The sequence below is a fragment of the Labeo rohita genome, unplaced genomic scaffold, assembly GCF_022985175.1.
Source record: "Labeo rohita strain BAU-BD-2019 unplaced genomic scaffold, IGBB_LRoh.1.0 scaffold_517, whole genome shotgun sequence".
NCBI classification, from domain to species: Eukaryota; Metazoa; Chordata; class Actinopteri; order Cypriniformes; family Cyprinidae; genus Labeo; species Labeo rohita.
The window spans coordinates 29,857-49,495 of record NW_026129438.1 but is presented as its reverse complement, the minus strand read 5'-3'; the positions used below and the strand labels follow the sequence as shown (position 1 = coordinate 49,495).

Below are 19,639 nucleotides of genomic sequence, written 5' to 3'. Positions count from 1 at the left end.
AACAGTTCTTCCAAAGGTACTCTGAGGCAAGCCAATTCATTTGGTGGCCATCTTTGAAACGCCTCTCAGGCTGCTATTTCAATCATGCAAGTGCAGCTCCAATCTCTCTGAATGAGGAAACATCAAATTTTTGAATGAAATCTGACAACAACTGCATCATAAATTTTGTTTCTTATGCTCAAGTAGCTTTTAAAAAAGCTTAATTTTGCACTAGACCAGCTATTGTTTATAGTTCTAAGCATGTGTCTCAAAATGTTGATTGTTTTGGCAGTGCCATGATTGGCTCTTTTATGTAGAAGGCAGGACTATTCTGCCATATTGGAAGTTGCACTTTCTCTCATTCATAATTTATAGGAGTGCTTTAGATATACATCTTTGTTTATCTAAAGTCTTTGGTTATTCCTTCCTAAATTAACCATTTTTCTTTTCCTCAGATGGCCCCAAAAACATGTCAACTTTAGCGATTCCCTCCAGCTCTGTGTTGGAGGGCAGTTCAGTGACTCTGATCTGCAGCAGTGATGCAAATCCAGCAGTGTTGAACTACACCTGGTCCAGAGAGAGTGAAGGACAGTTGAAGCAGCTGCAGACTGGAGACACTCTTACCTTCAATAGGACCGACCTGAAACACAGAGGCTGGTACCACTGTACAGTTCAGAACAAACATGGCAGCCAGAACTCATCAGTGATGCTGGACATTCAGTGTGAGTAATACGTAACAGCTATTAGCACTCATTAGCACCTTTAATTTAGTAAAATTATGAAATGAACAGTTATGATGCCGTTATTGTGTTTTGACGCAATAATAGCTACTATAAAAAAAAAGTTTATTCTTATTAAATTCAATCCCAAATAATAATTAAAAAGCCTCTAATTTGTTCCGTTAACCTTACCACATTACTGTTTATTTCAGTTTTATTTAAATGTGGGACACAGTTAGAGCTTTAAGTTCACAAACTCAAGATTCATACTGATTTGTGCTTCAGTCTGTTTCTGTTGAGTTCCAAACATTGTAGCTTGAGACCTTCAGACAAGTATGTCTGGATTCTAGTCAGTAAGTGTTATGACTGTTGATGCAGCACTGTAGCTTATTTAGCCACAATTCACACATGCGTTTGTGACACTGTTTTTGCTGCATTTTTACATCATGCTGATCTAACTAGTGTGAAGAGGACAGAGCCAGTGGAAAAACAGAGATCACAAGTGTTAAAGTTAACAATGTCAGTCCACTTCCAAAACAAATTATATTTACATATAATGTACTCACCCCTTTGTCATCCAAGATGTTCATGTCTTTTTTTCTTCATTTGTAAAGAAATAGTTTTTTGAGGAAAACATTTCAGCATTCAGCAGACTGATATGGTGCCCCAATTTTAAACTTCCAAAAGGCAGTTTAAATGCAGCTTCAAACGATCCCAAATGCGGTGGAAACAAGCAAAACGACCAGTTATTTTCATTAAAAAAATACAGTTTAAATACTTTCTATTCTCAAATGCTCATCTTGTCTTGCCTTCACTGTAAAAAATAAAAAGTTGAGTTAACTTAAAAAAATTAAGTTAATCTGCTGCACAGCAATTTTGAGTTTACTCAACTTTAAAGGAGGGAAGTTGTGCCAACTCATATATAAAAGTTCAGTGAACTTCAGTGAAGTTGAGTGAACTACCAGTCAGAGTTGGCACAACTTACTTCTTGAAGTTCAGTAAACTCAAAAATGCTTTGCAGCAGATTAACTTAAATTGTTAAGTTGACTCAACTTAAAATATTAAGGTAACCAGCTGCAAAGCTTTTTGAGTTTACTGAACTTCAAGAACTAAGTTGTGCCAGTAATTTTTTGCTTGAAGTTCAGTAACCTCAAAAAAGCTTTGCAGCCGGTTGCTTTAGTATTTTAAGCCAACTCAACTGCATTTTTTACTATTTAAATGTATAACTTTAAATCTTACATCCAGACTCTAAGCCACATTGTATGCTCCTCCACATCCTTTAAGAATACAAATGCATGCAGTATGAACAATACTGTAAATATAACACAAACAAGATTTTGTCATCATTACAGAAAGTATTTATTGGCATTCTGCAAAATGAACACAATTTAGCTTTTCTCCACTCAAACTATGATGTAACTAGGATGTGACTATTTACAATAAAAACACTCTTAAACAAAAAACACACACTTAAAAATTATTTAAGTGCCAGAAAAATGTAACATTAAAAATATTAAAATTCTGCAGCCTTAAGTAAAGTTTTAAATCAAAAGTCACAAAAAAAAAAACTTTTATATAATTTAAAGGAAGCTAAACTTTACCGTCATTTTAAACGTTCATCTTGCTCCATCTATTATTTTGGCGCATCCATAATGCAACAAACACACTGGATCAAGAAGCAAAATATTTCAACTATTAACACAACACTTAAAGGAATAATTCAACCAAAATTATTCTGAAAATGTATCATTTACTCACTCCCATGTTGTTCTAAACCGTTGTTCACACTCAACACAAATTAAAATATTTTAATGAAATTTGAGAGACTTCTGTATTGAAAGGCTGTTCACCCAAAACTTCAAAGCGTTCATAAAGAGATCATAAATAATTAAATAAATATATAAGTTAATATGAATTGAGCAGTTTAAGTCTCCTGAAGAGACGCAATTGTAGGGATGCATGAAATAGGATTTAGAAAATTAGTACATTTGAAAATAGTTTATTTTCATTAATATTAGTATATTTATACCTTTGATACTAGTTTTACTTATAAATATTATTTACATATATTATCTATTAACATTTTTGTTTTTCCTATAATGTATTTTAACCTGTATTAGGGTTTTACACACTCACACAAAAACTAAACAAAACAGCATGTAGTTTCAGTTAGGTACTTTTATTTTTTTAATTGACATGAACTTGAAGCAAAAATGAAAATGCTCTAAAAACAGTTATTGGCTAAATACAAATAATAAATGACAGTTGACAATGAACATGAAAAAAATACATTAGAAAGTAAAAATAGAAATAGAAAATAAATGACAAAATTTCCAGGAATAATGTATCTTCAGGATCCTCTGTGATGCCTTTAAGCCCATCAATGTGGTGTGATTGAGTGGCAGTTTCTCTGCAGATGATGAGGTTGTGAATATGATGCATCTGAAATACACAGTTGAGTTTACAGTTAAAGAGTGTCCATGTGTTTATGTAAAAACAATTATGCTTATGAAGGCCATAAGCAAAAATTGACATATAAGCAGTATGCCCTTCAAAATATTAAAAAAAAGAAAAAGTGATTTAAAGTGGGATCTTAGGATAGTTTTATATAGCTTTAACACTTAAGCATAGACTTAAGTAATAATTTTAAGAAAAATCTAACAATGAATAAACTCATTACCTCTATTACTTAGTGGAGAAGAGAGTATCCTTAACCGAACAGAGCTGGTCACACAAAAAAGAACCTAAAAAAAAGAAAAAGACATTATTGGCAATGGGAAACAAGTTACAATATGAAAGTTAAAATTTTATAGACATTGTAAGAAAGAACTTCACCTGTTGAAACTGTGTTGATAGTCTGTGTAGCTGGATAGTTGATGTCCAGAAAATGAGTAATGAGGTGTTTTGACAGTTACAATTTTTTTTTTTTTTTTTTTTTTTTTTTTTTTTGTAAAAAGCCAGGAATAAAAAAAAAAAAATACCTAAACTCGGTTCTAAATAGACCTTTAAAGAACCATCTTTTTAGAGTGTACTTATAATGCAGTGCTAATTGACATAGCTTTTAAGCTATCACTGTATAGAAAACTAAAATATAATACAATTTCTGTTTTTTTTTTTTTTTAATACGTTATATAAGGCTCAAACTCACAGCACTTGCAGAGATGGAGCAGCATTTAGTGTGAAATGCGTGATGTGTAATGTGATCACGTCTCTTCAGAAGACTTTGTTTAAACCATTCGATTCTTATGTATTTGTTTTACAATCTCTTTATGAACATTTTGAAGCATCAGAATTTTAGGTGCATAGTTTTTCAGTGAATGGACAGAAATATCTCAGGTTTCATTAAAAATATCTTCATTTGTGTATTAAAGATGAACAAATGTCTTATGGGTTTGGATCGACATGGCTGTGAGTAAATGATGACAGAATTTTCATTTTTTTGGATGCTCTAAATTAAGCCAAAGAGGACAGCAACAGCAGTGGTAAGGCCATGTATATATTCCAACACAATCTGCGTCTCTAGTACTACATCCTAGGCACCTTTAGGTTTGAGTGGATGACAACATCATCTTCCAGTAATAGTTAAGATGCTCATCTTCATACCTTTGGTGTGGACATCCTCTGGCTTTGTGTCCTGCAGTAAAAAAAAAAAAAAATAAATAAAAAAATTATATTTCCTACTAAATATTGACATTAAATGTTTAAAACATAACAAAAATAATAATAATAAAATTCTGGATAAGGACTAGTTTTTACCAGTACAGAAATAAGTCAGAAATAATACAAAAAATACATGTATAAAAAAATACTGCATATCTTCACTGTATGGAAAAAACTGACTCTTATTGAAGCTGCTAAATTTGTTCAGTCAAGAGGAGTGAGTGTTGTTTTAGCTTTTTATTTTTTTATTTTTTTATTTTTTTGTAACATTAACGGAACAAATATCAGCAGGTTTATGAGGCTAACGTTAATGCACGGATCAAATTTACTGACACACAGGCGATTTTATCTCAGACGCTGACTCTCATTTCAGACTTACAAGTGATTGTTTATGTAAATAATCACATTTTGACATAACTTTATGTGTATTTGACAATTTAAGCGAACTAAGCTGCTACAGAGAGATGAATCTGTGATCGCATATTTTCTGCAGGCTTCCGTTGTGTCAATAAACACGTTTGTCATCTTACACGTCTTGCACTTTCACATATATGCACCAGTATCGCGGATTCACAAAAAAAAAATAAAAAAAACAACAACAACTGTGTGCCAGATAAACTAGTAAGTTATATCGCCTAGCACAACGAAATACAACACATAATTAACCTCTATCTGGTTAATTATATATTCGTTTAATCGACATTTGAACTGTATCTATAAAAATATATCTGTATACATACCTTGCAAATGCTAACGTTAGCTGATCGTGCTTGGAAAAACAAAGCTAGCTAACTAGTTAGCCGCCAGACTTCATTCAACAATGTTTATTCTTTCTTTAAAGAACATTTACAAACCTAACTGTGTAGTTTATTTGGCTTACTTTCTATATTAAATCTGGGCAGAAAGAACACCTTAAAAGAAGACATCCACTCCCTTTGCCATCGTTGTTTATGTTTGAAGCAGTAAACTCCGTGTATAGTTCAGCGACGGCACTTTGCGCATGCGCAATAATGTCAAGTTGACCGCTCAAATGAAGAAATAAAAATACTGAGTTTGCTCATCTTTCTTATTTGTGTTCATTGTTCAAAAATCATTTCAAAATAATCCTACATCGCTGCAGAAGTACCGACACAGTCTATGCAAAGTGAACATGCAAAGAAGATCAAACACCCTTAACAAAAAAGGTAAAACAGCTGTATAGGATGATTTTGAAGTTGAGGGAGAACACAAGATGGGATATAGGGACATACCCTAACTGTCATGAACCGGAAAAAAACATTTACAACCGCATTTGGGATTTGTTTGAAGCCGCATTTAAACTGCATTTTGGAAGTTCAAAATCGGGACACCATATCAGTCCATTATATGGAGAAAAATGCTGAAATGTTTTCCTCCAAAAACATAATTTCTTTACGACTGAAGACAGACAGACATGAACATCTTGGATGACAAGAGGGTGAGTACATTATGTGAATCTTTGTTTTGGAAGTGGACTTCTCCTTTAAAGTCCGTTGGGTCCAAAAGCAACATTTATCATTGACAGGAGCAGAATGATTACAGTTATTGTTTTTCTCATTTTAATACTTTCAGATGCCCCTAAAATCTCTTCGTCCTCCAGCTGTTACAGAACTGATGTACCTGTGTGTTTCTGTGAGGCTGATGGGAATCCCTCTCCTGAACTGGAGTGGCATCTGTCTGGACGTCCTGTCACTAACTCTTCAAACACGTTCATCAGTGAAGAGCGATTGAGCAGCACAGGCTTGAGGAGCTCCATCACTCTACATCAGTCACTCACAAACACATCCACTCTGCAGTGTGTCAGCAAAAACACTCATGGAACTGCAAGAAAACAACTTCAGCTGCCTCTCTCTCATCTGCAGTTTGCAGGTGAATCATGACAACATTGTGTCATTATGTCAGGAACTATATATTCTAATGAAATGATATCCGTCAAAGAATTAGCTAAAATAATGTTTTATGCTAAAACCTTAATATATTTATTATGTTGAAACTGTTTTATACAATACATAAGGAACCTAAGACTGCTGTATTGTGAAAATATACATAAATCTGTCAGCCCTGTCTGTGAAACTGGGCCTCAGTTAACTAATTTGATATAAGAGCTTTTTATGTGATATTTTATGTTATCACAATAGATTGTTATTTCTTTTAAACTCATTAAAGGAGTAGTTCACTTCCAGAACAAAAATTTACAGACAATGTACTCACCCCCTTGTCATCCAAGATGTTCATGTCTTTCTTTCTTCAGTCGTAAAGAAATTATGTTTTTTGAGGAAAACATTTCAGAAATTATCTTCATATAATGGACTTCAATGGTGCCTGCGAGTTTGAACGTCCAAAATGTAGTTTAAATGCAGCTTCAAAGGACTCTAAACGATCCCAGCCGAGGAAAAAGGGTCTTATCTAGCGAAACAACCGGTAATTTTCTACAAAAATAAAAAATGTATGTACTTTTTAACCTCGAATGCTCATCTTGTCTAGCTCTGCCATGTGCATGCGTACTCTGTGTAATCCGGGTCAATACAGTTAGAATATGTCGAAAAACTCCCATCTCATTTTCTCCTCCAATTTCAAAATCATCCTACACCACTGTAGAAGTACCGACCCAGTGTTTACAAAGTAAACATGCAAAGAAGGTCAAACACCCTTTACAAAAAAAGGTAAAACTGTGCTGTAGGAGTGATTTTGAAGTTGGAGGAGAAAATGAGATGGGAGTTTTTTTTATGACTGAAGAAAGAAAGGCATGAACATCTTGGATGACAACGGGGTGAGTACATTAGCTGTAAATTTTTGTTCCGGAAGTGAACTGCTCCTTTAATGTAATGCTTTGTTTATATTGTCATCAGATGCGTCCATATTTTTATACATGAAATGGAATAAAACATTGGTGCCATAAAGACGCATGTGACTTGGTGAAATGTCACTTACGCCCTTCTGATTCTCACCCCTCGATACTCTCAAGTGGCCCATGTTTGAAGACTTTTGGACACTTGAGTCACTTAATGTCTGAATATTATTGCATTAAATAACAAAATACCAAACCACATGGCACTGTATATGTAATGGCACTTATTCAAACAGTTTTTCCAAAGGTACTCTTGAGGCAAGCCAATTGATATGGCGGCCATCTGGATTCTAGTCAGTAAGACTGTAGTGTTTTGCAAATGCACTCTTCTGACTGTTGATGCATCAGCAATGTAGCTTATTAAGCCACATTGGTTTGTGACAGTGTTTTTTGCAGCGTGCTAGACTAAGAGTGTGGGGAGGTCAGAGCCATTGGAAAAACAGAGGTCACAAGTGCTAAAATTAACGATGACAGTTAAAGGGGTTGAACTGCCTTTGTTTTTTTTATTTTGTGCTGTTCTCTGGTGTCCACTTACAATGTTACAGGCTATTTTCTGTACTGCTTTTATTCCCCCTCAGCACAACACTCTGTTTTGAATAGGCGTGGTGGATTGTAGACTCAGAAGTAAATGTCCACTCCTATGGTTGGCTAACAGTGTACATTCATTCCTCATAGATGGACGCTGCTGTGATTTAGGTTTAAAACACATAATTAACTCAGTATATATCAAATATATATCATCTGTAAGAAGAGATCAACCAATAGTGACCACGTAATGAAAACAGTTACTCACACTTTTGCAACATCACTGTTGGATCCAATATAGGCGTCTTTTAGTTTTAATCTTTTGGACTTCCTGCATCAAATTGTGTCACTCCGGTTACTATATAACCTTGGTTCCCTGAGATAAGGGAACAAGCACCGCTTCGCTGACGCTATGGGTGATTGTAAACAGATCTGCCGTAAAATGAAGTAAACAAAGGACTGAGTTCTTACTGACACGGACTGGAACGTCATTAAATATAAATTTCATCCACTGTTTCCTAATGTTGGGATCAGAAGGAAGACAATGCAAAGAGCATCCTGTTGTTTTCAGAGCCATCTTTATTGTTTGGTTTCTGCGTAAACCTGCATCTTTGCCTCTTTGGTAAACACTACATGTGTGAATCAGTGAGTGGGGCTAAACAGGGAGCAATGTCGATCTTTTTCTGTTGAGACAGTGCTTGTCTACCTATTACATCATAGAGTGGAACATTCAAAAAGCTGTCGTTTTCGCAGACTTTCTTCAATATAAGTCAACTGTCAAAAGCTCAAGGGAATCTTGGGTTCTCAGTTTATGACCCTTTCAAAGTCAATAGGGTCCAAAACAACACTCAAAAGAACAACATGTACACAGTTTGGATCATCATGAGAGTCAGTAAATGATGGCAGAATTCTCTCTCTCATTATACAATGGCCCCAAAACATATTTGAACATGTTTGGACTCTTCAGCCACACAACATGTCTGAGTATTTTCACATTAAATAACAAAATATTAAACCACATGACATCTTTAAAATAAATGCCTCTTGTTTTGCTATTTTGTTACCTAATGCAAATGTATTTATATGTTTAGTGCTGTTTATGTCCAAATAATTGGCCACTGTATGCAGTATGTAACCTTCCCCAGTTGCCCCTAAAAACACTTCAGCTTCAGCAATTTCCTGGGCAGTTCAGTGACGCAAAGCGGTGCAGTGATGCAAATCCAGCAGTGCTGAACTGTAACATTTATCATTGAAAGTAGCAGAATCATTACAGTTTTTGTTTTTCTCATTTTAATACTTTCAGATGCCCCTAAAATCTCTCCATCCTCCAGCTGTACCAGAACTGATGTAACTGTGTGTTTCTGTGAGGTTGATGGGAATCCCTCTCCTGAACTGGAGTGGCATCTGTCTGGACGTCCTGTCACTAACTCTTCAAACACGTTCATCAGTGAAGAGCGATTGAGCAGCACAGGCTTGAGGAGCTTCATCACTCTACATCAGTCTCTCACACACACATCCGCTCTGCAGTGTGTCAGCAACAACACTCATGGCACTGCAAGAAAACAACTTCAACTGCCTCTCTGTCATCTGCAGTTTGCAGGTAAATCATTACAGGCACATCACAACATTGTGTCATCACGTCAGGAACTATTCTAGTGAAATGATGTTCGTCAAAGAATTAGTTTGCTAAAATAATGTTTCATGTGAATTCCTTAATATTTTTATTATGTATTAAGTTTTTCTGAATTGTAAAGCTGTCAAACTGTACAACACCTGTAATTTCCTCCAAAATTCACAGCAAGAAAAAATCTTCAACTCCCATTTTACTACAAAGTCAAGATACTGCGTTCCATGTAAATACTACTTTGACAGTATTGGGACTCTTACTTTTCTCTGTTTCTGCTGTGTCCTATATTTTTCTGTTTCATGTGCATATTGTGTGTTTTTAGATTGTCAACAGTCTACAGTTTTACTCTTGATCATATTAACACTGATTCTGGTTCTGTACGCTCTGACTGTTGGACTTGGACTCTACAAAATGAGACAGTAAGTCATTCAGACAGTAACAACACATTTCTCAAACAAGAGATAAATGTACTGATGTGCTGAGCTTGAACTTTTTTTAATAACTAATTTATGATTTTTCAGATTGTCCACCAAGCTGAAGGTGAGTCTTCTTAGATAATAGTAGATATAGTAAGTCACCATGATGATGATGATGGTGTTGAAGAGTGTTTTTGTTTTCAGGCTCAGAATGAGGCAGCTGGCACATATGCTTCCCTTCATCTCTCTGCTCCACCCTCTGAATATGACACTCTGAACATTAAGAGAGGTGACACACAATAAACAACAAATAGACATTTTATCTCCTCCTTTGTCATCCTTAGTCAGCTGTGATTTCTGGATTTTTATATACTGCATATATTTCCACATAAAAGACTTGACATGAGATTTTATCTCTTAAGAGTTTTCATTTGTATTCATAATCTAACAGAAAACAACTAACTGCACATGGATTCTTACGTTTTCAAGCCTGATGCATTACAAAACATTTTATGTGCACATTTGTTTGTTATCATTTCTGTGTCATTTTATGTACTGTTTCTGGCAATATATTTTCAGGTAAGCCTATTATTTGTTATACAATGTCTTTTGGACTTTTAGGAGCTTGATAGTGTTGATTGTGTAAAAAAGAAGTAAGAGAATTGGAATGACCTGTCATGTGGTGCCCCCTATCTACAGTGCCCTTCAAGGGTGCACAGTGCCATTAGAAATCATCCATAGTCCAACAGGAACTTTTCTGTATTTGTATCACCCACCTGTCTGTGTTTACACATTCCAGGCTGTTGGTCTGTGAATTAATGGTGGAGATTGTCAGTGACTCTTTCTGCAGGCTTATATGGATACGCTAGTCTGGACTGACTAATGACTGTCATTATGAATGAGTCATGAAATCATTCACTCAACCAGTTCATTCAAAAACATAGATTCATTCCAGAGTGACAAAACTTGTGGTGGGGCAGAAATAGACGTACTGTAACAGAAGTACTGAATAGAATAGAAGTACTGTGACTAGCCATATTGTGTCTGAATTATAAGGTATAAATACTTACTAAACACCATGATTACCTTTAGAACAACAACATTCTTTAATTTCCTCCACAGCACAACAGTGATCACATTAGAGAGCAGGATCTAAGGCAGTGTGAAGCTCGAGGAAATACATCAATAGCTCTTTGCAAAAGCTGATATATACACACATACACACAGGTTCAAAAACTAATCTCTAGAACATGTTGTAGGGTACATGCACATAAGGCTAAAAAGATGCGTCTTTAATCTAGATTTAAACAGAGACAGTGTGTCTGAACCCCGAACGTTATCAGGAAGGCTGTTCCAGAGTTTGGGTGCCAAATGTGAAAAAGCTCTACCTCCTTTAGTGGACTTTGCTATCCTAGGTACTACCAACAGTCCAGAGTTTTGCGACCTTAGGGAGCGTGATGGATTGTAGCGTGGTAGAATACTAGTTAGGTACGCAGGAGCTAAACCGTTAAGTGCCTTATAGGTAAGTAGTGCTATTTTTTAGCTGATGCGGAACCTAATAGGTAGCCAGTGCAGAGACTTTAAGATTGGGGTAATATGATCATACTTTCTTGACCTGGTAAGGACTCTAGCAGCTGCATTTTGGACTATCTGTAGCTTGTTTATTGAAGATGCAGGACAACCACCTAGTAGTGCATTACAATAGTCCAGTCTAGAGGTCATGAATGCGTGAACTAGCTTTTCTGCATCAGAAACAGGTAACATGTTTCGCAGCTTGGCAATGTTTCTAAGATGGAAGAATGCTGTTTTTGTAACATGAGAAATATGATTTTCAAAAGACAAGTTGCTGTCTAATATAACACCCAGGCTTTTGACTGTAGTGGAAGTAACAGTACATCCGTCTAGTTGTAAATTGTAAGTCAAAAGATTCTGTGTATTGTTTTTAGGTCCAATAAGTAATATTTCTGTCTTATCTGAATTTAATAGCAGAAAATTGTTGGTCATCCAATCTTTTACATTTTTAACACACTCTGTTAACTTCGATAATTCAGAAGTTTCATCTGGTCTTGTTGAGATATATAGTTGAGTATCATCAGCATAACAATGGAAACTAATCCCGTGTTTTCTAATAATATTACCAAGGGGCAGCAAGTATATTGAAAATAGTAGAGGACCTAGAACAGATCCTTGTGGCACTCCATACTTTACTGGTGATAACTGAGATGACTCCCCATTTAAATAAACAAAGTGGTAGCGATCAGACAGGTAGGATCTAAACCATTTTAAAGCCTGCCCTTGGATACCTGCATAATTTTGTAGTCGATCTATTAGTATGTCATGATCTATAGTGTCGAACGCAGCACTAAGATCAAGTAAAACTAGCAATGAGATGCAGCCTTGGTCTGATGCAAGAAGCAAGTCATTAGTGATTTTAACAAGTGCAGTTTCTGTGCTGTGATGGGGCCTGAAACCTGACTGAAATTCTTCATAAATATCATTTTTTTGCAAGAATGAGCACAGTTGAGCAGATATAACTTTCTCTAAAATTTTAGACATAAATGGAAGATTAGAAATGGGTCTATAATTTGCCAGTTCACTAGGGTCTAGTTGTGGTTTCTTAATAAGAGGCTTAATAACCGCCATGATTGCTCAAAGTTCCTCTTTAGAGGTCAGTTTATAACAGGAATGGTTTAAGTCGTAGTGCTAAATCTTTTTTTATGGGCTACCTAGGTAAATACAAATATAATGTATGTGCATGAATATTTTAGGTTTGAGCCTTTTTATGGAGCTATTTGCTATATAAAAATGTTAGTTTTTACGGTACAGAATGCTGTCTTGGCCTTTTGTCTCGGCCGCGGAAGCATGGCAGCGGGTTTTGTTCTGAATGCACTTCATTCCAAGATATGTTTATTTTGGATTTTTATTCGCTAAATAACTCAGCAACAGAATTATATTAAAGTTAAGATACAAATTATAACAAACGAAAAAGAAGGAATTTTACGAAAAAACAGAACATTTGAAGTGGTCAAAAAATGATATCTGTCCCACTCCCTTTCTTCTGGCCTACTGCCGTCCAATTTTCCACGCCCTCATGACGCTTACAAATTTCTTTCTTAATTAACAAATTGAACTAAATAAAACACAAATAAATAATATTTAAACACAAATAAAATAAAACACTTTCATAAATGGCTACAACATGCTTCTGATTTCCTGTTTCTTTCCTACCCTTCTAGAGATAATCATCCTGAAAGTAAGAGGATTTCCAAAAAGCTTTTGTAAATGCTTGGCCCAGTATGGTGGCTTTTTGATTCTTGATTCTGGTGGCTTTTGGTTCTTTTCTTTTTTTCTTTTTTTTGGGGTGATGTACATGTTTGTTATTTTTACATCTTGCATGATTCTTCTGATCTTTTTTTTTTCTCTGGTTAAATATATTTCATTAAAATAAAAATGAAAACATTACCCAAAGAGCTAATGAACTGTACTGGTGCTTCATCATTTGACCAGCAGAGAGCAGCATTATGAGCACATTATCCACAGAGATGCTGTAGGCTGTTGCTCATGTAACACTAGTTTAATTTTAACTGATTTAGGTTTTTTCCATTTATAATATTGTTTATTATTTACATTATCACCTGACTTTTTTCCCTCTCCCTCATACATCTGTAAAACCTGTGCACTACATCTGAGGTTTTCTGAAGCCAAACTAAAGCTTTGTGTGACAACAGACTTAAATTAGATAAATGTACAAATTTATGCAAGTTGTATAGTTTTTGCAGCAATAGAGTTTATTAATAGAAATTAAATTAAAGTCTTTGTGTGAACAATACATGTTAATGCTGATCCAGGAAGTACTGCTGTGATGTGATGAAAAAAGGGAAGTTATAATAGATCTGATGCAAGTCAGTAGATTATGCTTCAGATTTTGTTTCTGCAGCACAGCTTCACTCCATCTTTAATCAGCAGCAGGTGTAACAGCTGGAAACTTGGGATCTAAACAGGAGTTTCCCACACTTTCTGCTCTCAGGAAGGTCAGATTCAATTTCTTTTACAAATTCCCTCTGTCAGATTTTGATTTCATTTTTGCTGTTTTACATCTATTACATTAATCTAAAATTAATATACTCACTGAACATAAACAGATGCTGTCATATCCAATATATTAAATTACTTTTAAAAAGTATATATTATATGGACAGTGGTAGATGTCTTTAATGATAAGCATTATTACAAATACTGTACATTATTGAAAAAAAAATCACACTAAATTATTTACTATTAATCATTAATTTCTACTTATGCTTATTTTTATACGGATAAAGCAAAGTGACCTTATTGTTTAAATATCTAATTCCAAGTTCATTGCAGTATTTATTCATCTTGATGGCATGTTGTCACTTAAAAAATTGTCTCTTAATCACAGAAAGTATTATAACAGATAATATATAACATAATTTGTGCATAAATGAGATGTATTGGGGGTGGCTCAGTTTACCCAGTATTGCATTTATCTTTTTTCCTTGCAGTTTGTTTTTCGCCTATAGGTTGATGTTCCTTATTGAATGAAAATATGAACATCTGGACAGCAGAGAAAATAATTCTTCTTGGTTTTCTGTTGAAAGGTATATCAATATCAATTTATAAACTAAATAACAAAAATAAAAATAAAATATTCCAGACCTCTTTTCTTGATATTTGTAATAATTTTTAAAATTATTTCTCACATTTCTATGATGTTTGTGTTGTAGGTGTTTGCTGTAGAGATTTCAACATCAGTTTGCCAGAAAATATTGAAGCTCTCAGTGGATCATGTGTGATCATAAACTGCAGGTTTGAAACTGAGGACAAGTATGACAAAGACCTCACTGAGAGTGCAGCTACAGGAGTGTGGCTCAAAGATGGAACACATGCAGAGAACAATCAAGTGTTTAATTCCAGTGATCCTAAACCTAAGGTCAGTGGGAAAATAACTGGAAAACTACACGAGAAGAGCTGCAACACTATCTTTTACAATATTTCTTCAGAATCATGAGTGGTAATCTGGCATGCACCTACACACAAGCCTTCTCCACTATAAATGTCATTGGTGAGTGATTTTAAACTTTTATAACAAACATGTTAAATGAGTGTTTAAAAAGTTGATGTCTTTATCATTTTACTTTCTCTGTTTTAGACTCTTCCCATAAACCCACAGTGCAGCTGTATGTGGAGCAGAAGGAGGTGCAGGATCAGGAGGAGGTGTTGGAGGTGTTGGAGGTGTTGGAGGTGTTGGAGGGGAGCTCTGTGAGTCTGCGCTGCTCTGCTGAGACTCTCTGCTCCTCTCCTCCACCAACTCTCACATGGAGCTCCACTCCCAGAATCCCCCTCAGTGAGAGCAGCAGACTACAGGAGCTCATCTCTGATCTGAACTTCACTGCTACTCACCGAGTCACTTTCACCTGCACTATAACCTACCAGCTACAGGACGAGAACAAAACAGCACAGAACAACATCACATTACATGTTCAGTGTAAGTGATGCTTTGTGATGCTTTTTAGTTTCGACTTGTGAATTATATTATTGTGATTTTAATTGTGAGGCCCTAAATTTGTTTTCCCTTCAGATTCACCTAAAAACACATCAGTGTCTGTGATTCCCTCCAGCTCTGTGTTGGAGGGCAATTCAGTGACTCTGATCTGCAGCAGTGATGCAAATCCAGCAGTGTTGAACTACACCTGGTCCAGAGAGAGTGAAGGACAGTTGGAGCAGCTGCAGACTGGACACACTCTTACCATCAATAGGACCGACCTGAAACACAGAGGCTGGTGCCACTGTACAGCTCAGAACCAACATGGCAGCCAAAACTCATCAGTGATGCTGGACATTCAGTGTGAGTACCTTACATAACCCATTTTACTTGCTCAGGTTCTCACCTTAAATTCAGTTATAAAATGTATAGTTTGGATATACATTCTTCAAACCTTTTTTCATGACAGTGTTTTTTTTTTTTTTTTGCTATTTCAAATCTGTATGAATTTCTTTCTTCTGTAGAACACTAAAGAAGATAAGCCATACAATGAAAGTCAGTGGGTTTTTTTAGGAGAACTGTCTCTTTAAGACTAGAGCAGAAGTATATATCAAGGGGTGAGAACCAGAAGGGCGTAAGTGATATTTTGGGTGAAATATAAGTCAGTTGTCAAAAGATCAAGGGAAATTTGGTTTCTCAGTTCATGACCCTTTCAAAGTCAGTGGGCTCCAAAACAACACTCAAAAGAATAATATGTACACAGTTTGGATCATCATGAGAGTCAGTAAATGATGGTCACTTAATACAGTGGCCCCAAAACATATTTGGACTCTTCAGCCACACAACATGTCTGAATATCACATTAAATAACAAAATATTAAACCACATCACATCTTTAAAATAAATGCCACTTGTTTTGATATTTTGTTAACTAATGCAAATGTATTGTGACGTTTATGTCCAAATAATTGGGCCACTGTATACAGTATGTAACCTTCCCCAGTACTCCAGTTGGCTTTTCTCTATGAATCTTTCATGTTTTCTTCTCAAATGCCCCTAAAAACACTTCAGCTTCAGCAATTTCCTGGGCAGTTCAGTGACTCTGACCTGCAGCAGTGATGCAAATCCAGCAGTGCTGAGCTGTAACATTTATCACTGACAGGAGCAGAATTACAGTTACAGATATTCTGTTTTTCTCATTTTAATACTTTCAGATGCCCCTAAAATCTCTCCATCCTCCAGCTGTACCAGAACTGATGTACCTGTGTGTTTCTGTGAGGTTGATGGGAATCCCTCTCCTGAACTGGAGTGGCATCTGTCTGGACGTCCTGTCACTAACTCTTCAAACACGTTGATCAGTGAAGAGCGATTGAGCAGCACAGGCTTGAGGAGCTCCATCACTCTACATCAGTCTCTCACACACACATCCACTCTGCAGTGTGTCAGCAACAACACTCATGGAACTGCAAGAAAACAACTTCAGCTGCCTCTCTCTCATCTGCAGTTTGCAGGTAAATCATTACAGGCACATCACAACATTGTGTCATCAAGTCAGGAACTATATATTCTAGTCAAATGATGTCCGACAATTAGCTTGTTAAAATAATGTTTTATATGTGTCAGCATCAGTAGCCTTGTAGTTAGTGCATCAACATATAGCGCAATATAAGTTTGAATCCCACCTCGAGGTCCTTTGCCAATCCTGTTCCCCTTTCTCCTCCCAGTACTTTCCTGTCAGTTCTCCACTGTCCTCTCACAATAAAGGTGTAAAAAGTCCATAAATAAAAAAAAAAAAAAAAAAAAATAATAATAATAATGTTTTATATCAAATACTTAATTTTTATTTTTTTTTTATATATAGAAACTGTTTTATACAATGCATAATAAGACACTTAAGACTGCTGTATTATGAAAATAGACACTAATAAAGCAGTTTTCACAATATGGCCTCTCATGGCTCATACGAGAGTCTTTTTTTATAAGTCTTTATAAGTTTTAAGTCTTTCTGAATTGTAAAGCTGTCAAACTGTCCAACAAATGTAATTTTCTTCCAAAAATCACTGTACTTATCAAACAACAAGAAAAAACCTTCTACTTCTATGTGTCAGACCTTTTGGACTGTTTTGTTTGTTTTCCCCGTATGCCCTTATTTGGTCCTTCCTGTTCCGTTTGTAATTATTATGTCACTGTTTGATTGTTCACCTGTCTCCCCCTGATTTGTTCGTCTGTCTATTTAAGGTTGGTTGTGTTTACGTTTGTTTGTCGGTCCATATACGTCATTCAGGAAGTCATTCAGTCGTTTAGTTTTTGTATTTTGTTAGTACTGTTCTTTATATTTTATTTTGTTTGTTCAGTCATTGTCTTCCCTTGCGTGCGTGTGGATGACCCTGCTGTTCCTGCCCCTATTGTGGATTATTTAATAAATGTGCACTTTCTGGTCTTCTTCGTCATACTACTCATTCCCCGCACACCACGCCGTGGTCCCGTCCAGCTCTCCCAAGCCTTCACTAATCCCGTCCATTCCTCCAGAGCCCGAGCTGCCTACATTTTAAGATTAATGTAATAGATGTAAAACAGCAAAAAGACTATCAAAATCTGACAGAGGGAATTTGTGAAAGAAATTGAACCTGACAAAAATTGGGGAATCCTGATCCAGGAAGTACTGGTGTGATGTGATGAAAAAGGGAAGTTATAGTAGATCTGATGCAAGTCAGTAGTTTATGCTTCAGATTCTGTTTCTGCAGCACAGCTTCACTCGTCTCTAATCAGCAGCAGGAGTTACAACCGGATACTTGGAATCTAAACAGGAGTTTCCCCAATTTTTTACTCTCAGGAAGGTCAGTTTCAATTTCTTTTACAAATTCCCTCTGTCAGATTTTAATAGTCTTTTTGCTGTTTTACATCTATTACATTAATCTTAAAATGTATATACTCATTGAACATAAACAGATGCTGTCATATCCAATATATTAAATTACTTTTAAAAAGTATATATTATATGGACAGTGGTAGATTTGTCTTTAATTAATGATAAGCGTTATTACAAATACTGTACATTATTAAAAAAATCACACTAAATTATTTACTATTAATCACTAATTTCTACTTATGCTTATTTTTATATGGATAAAGCAAAATGAACTAATTGTTTAAATATCTAATTCCAGAGTCATTGCAGTATTTATTCATCTTGATTGCATGTTGTCAGTACTATTGCAAACTCAAAGAAATGTTTCTTAATCACAGAAAGTATTATAACAGATAATATATAACAGAATTTGTGCATAAATGAGGTGTACAGGGGGTGGTTCAGTTTACCCGTGTTGCATTTATCTTTTTTCCTTCCAATTAGTTTTTCACCTATAGGTTGATGTTCCTTACTGAATGAAAATATGAACATCTGGACAGCAGAGAAAATAATTCTTCTTGGTTTTCTGTTGAAAGGTATATCAGTATCAATATCAATTTATAAACTAATTTAACAAAAATAAATAAAACATTCCAGACCTCTTTTCTTGATATTTGTAATAATTTTTAAAATTATTTCTCACGTTTCTGTTATGTGTGTGTTGTAGGTGTTTGCTGTAGAGATTTCAGCATCAGTTTGCCAGAAAATATTGAAGCTCTCAGTGGATCCTGTGTGATCATAAACTGCACTTTTGAGATTGAAAATTATTATGACACAGACCTCACTGAGAGTAATGCTACAGGAGTGTGGCTCAAAGATGGAACACATTGGGTTGACAATCAAGTGTTTAATTCCAGTGATCCCAAACCTAAGGTCAGTGGGAAAATAACTGGAAAACTACACGAGAAGAGCTGCACCACTGTCTTTTACAATGTTAGTTCAAATCACAGTGGTAAATATTACTTCAGGATTATGACTGATAGTCTGAAATTCACCTACACACAAGCCTTCTCCACTATAAATGTCATTGGTGAGTGATTTGAAACTTTTATAACAAACCTGTTAAATGAGTGTTTAAAAAGTTGATGTCTTTATCATTTTACTTTCTCTGTTTTAGACTCTCCCCACAAACCCACAGTGCAGCTGTATGTGGAGCAGAAGGAGGTGCAGGATCAGGAGGAGGTGTTGGAGGTGTTGGAGGGGAGCTCTGTGAGCCTGCGCTGCTCTGCTGAGACTCTCTGCTCCTCTCCTCCACCAACTCTCACATGGAGCTCCACTCCCAGAATCCCCCTCAGTGAGAGCAGCAGACTACAGGAGCTCATCTCTGATCTGAACTTCACTGCTACTCACCGTCAGCACAGAGTCACTTTCACCTGCACTATAACCTACCAGCTACAGGACGAGAACAAAACAGCACAAGACAACATCACATT

General features: G+C 35.7%; 1 protein-coding gene across 1 annotated transcript in view; it reads left to right on the top strand.

Moving 5' to 3' along the window:
* LOC127160988 (B-cell receptor CD22-like) overlaps positions 1-19,639 on the top strand; it is a gene marked incomplete at its 5' end in the record, with an annotated part of 40,704 nt that overhangs the window by 7,343 nt on the left and 13,722 nt on the right. The window contains 3 exons of the mRNA XM_051103635.1: positions 435-701; positions 5,949-6,245; positions 9,053-9,349. Of these exons, the coding sequence (XP_050959592.1) occupies positions 435-701; positions 5,949-6,245; positions 9,053-9,349 (861 nt within the window). The remainder of the gene's footprint in view (positions 1-434; positions 702-5,948; positions 6,246-9,052; positions 9,350-19,639) is intronic.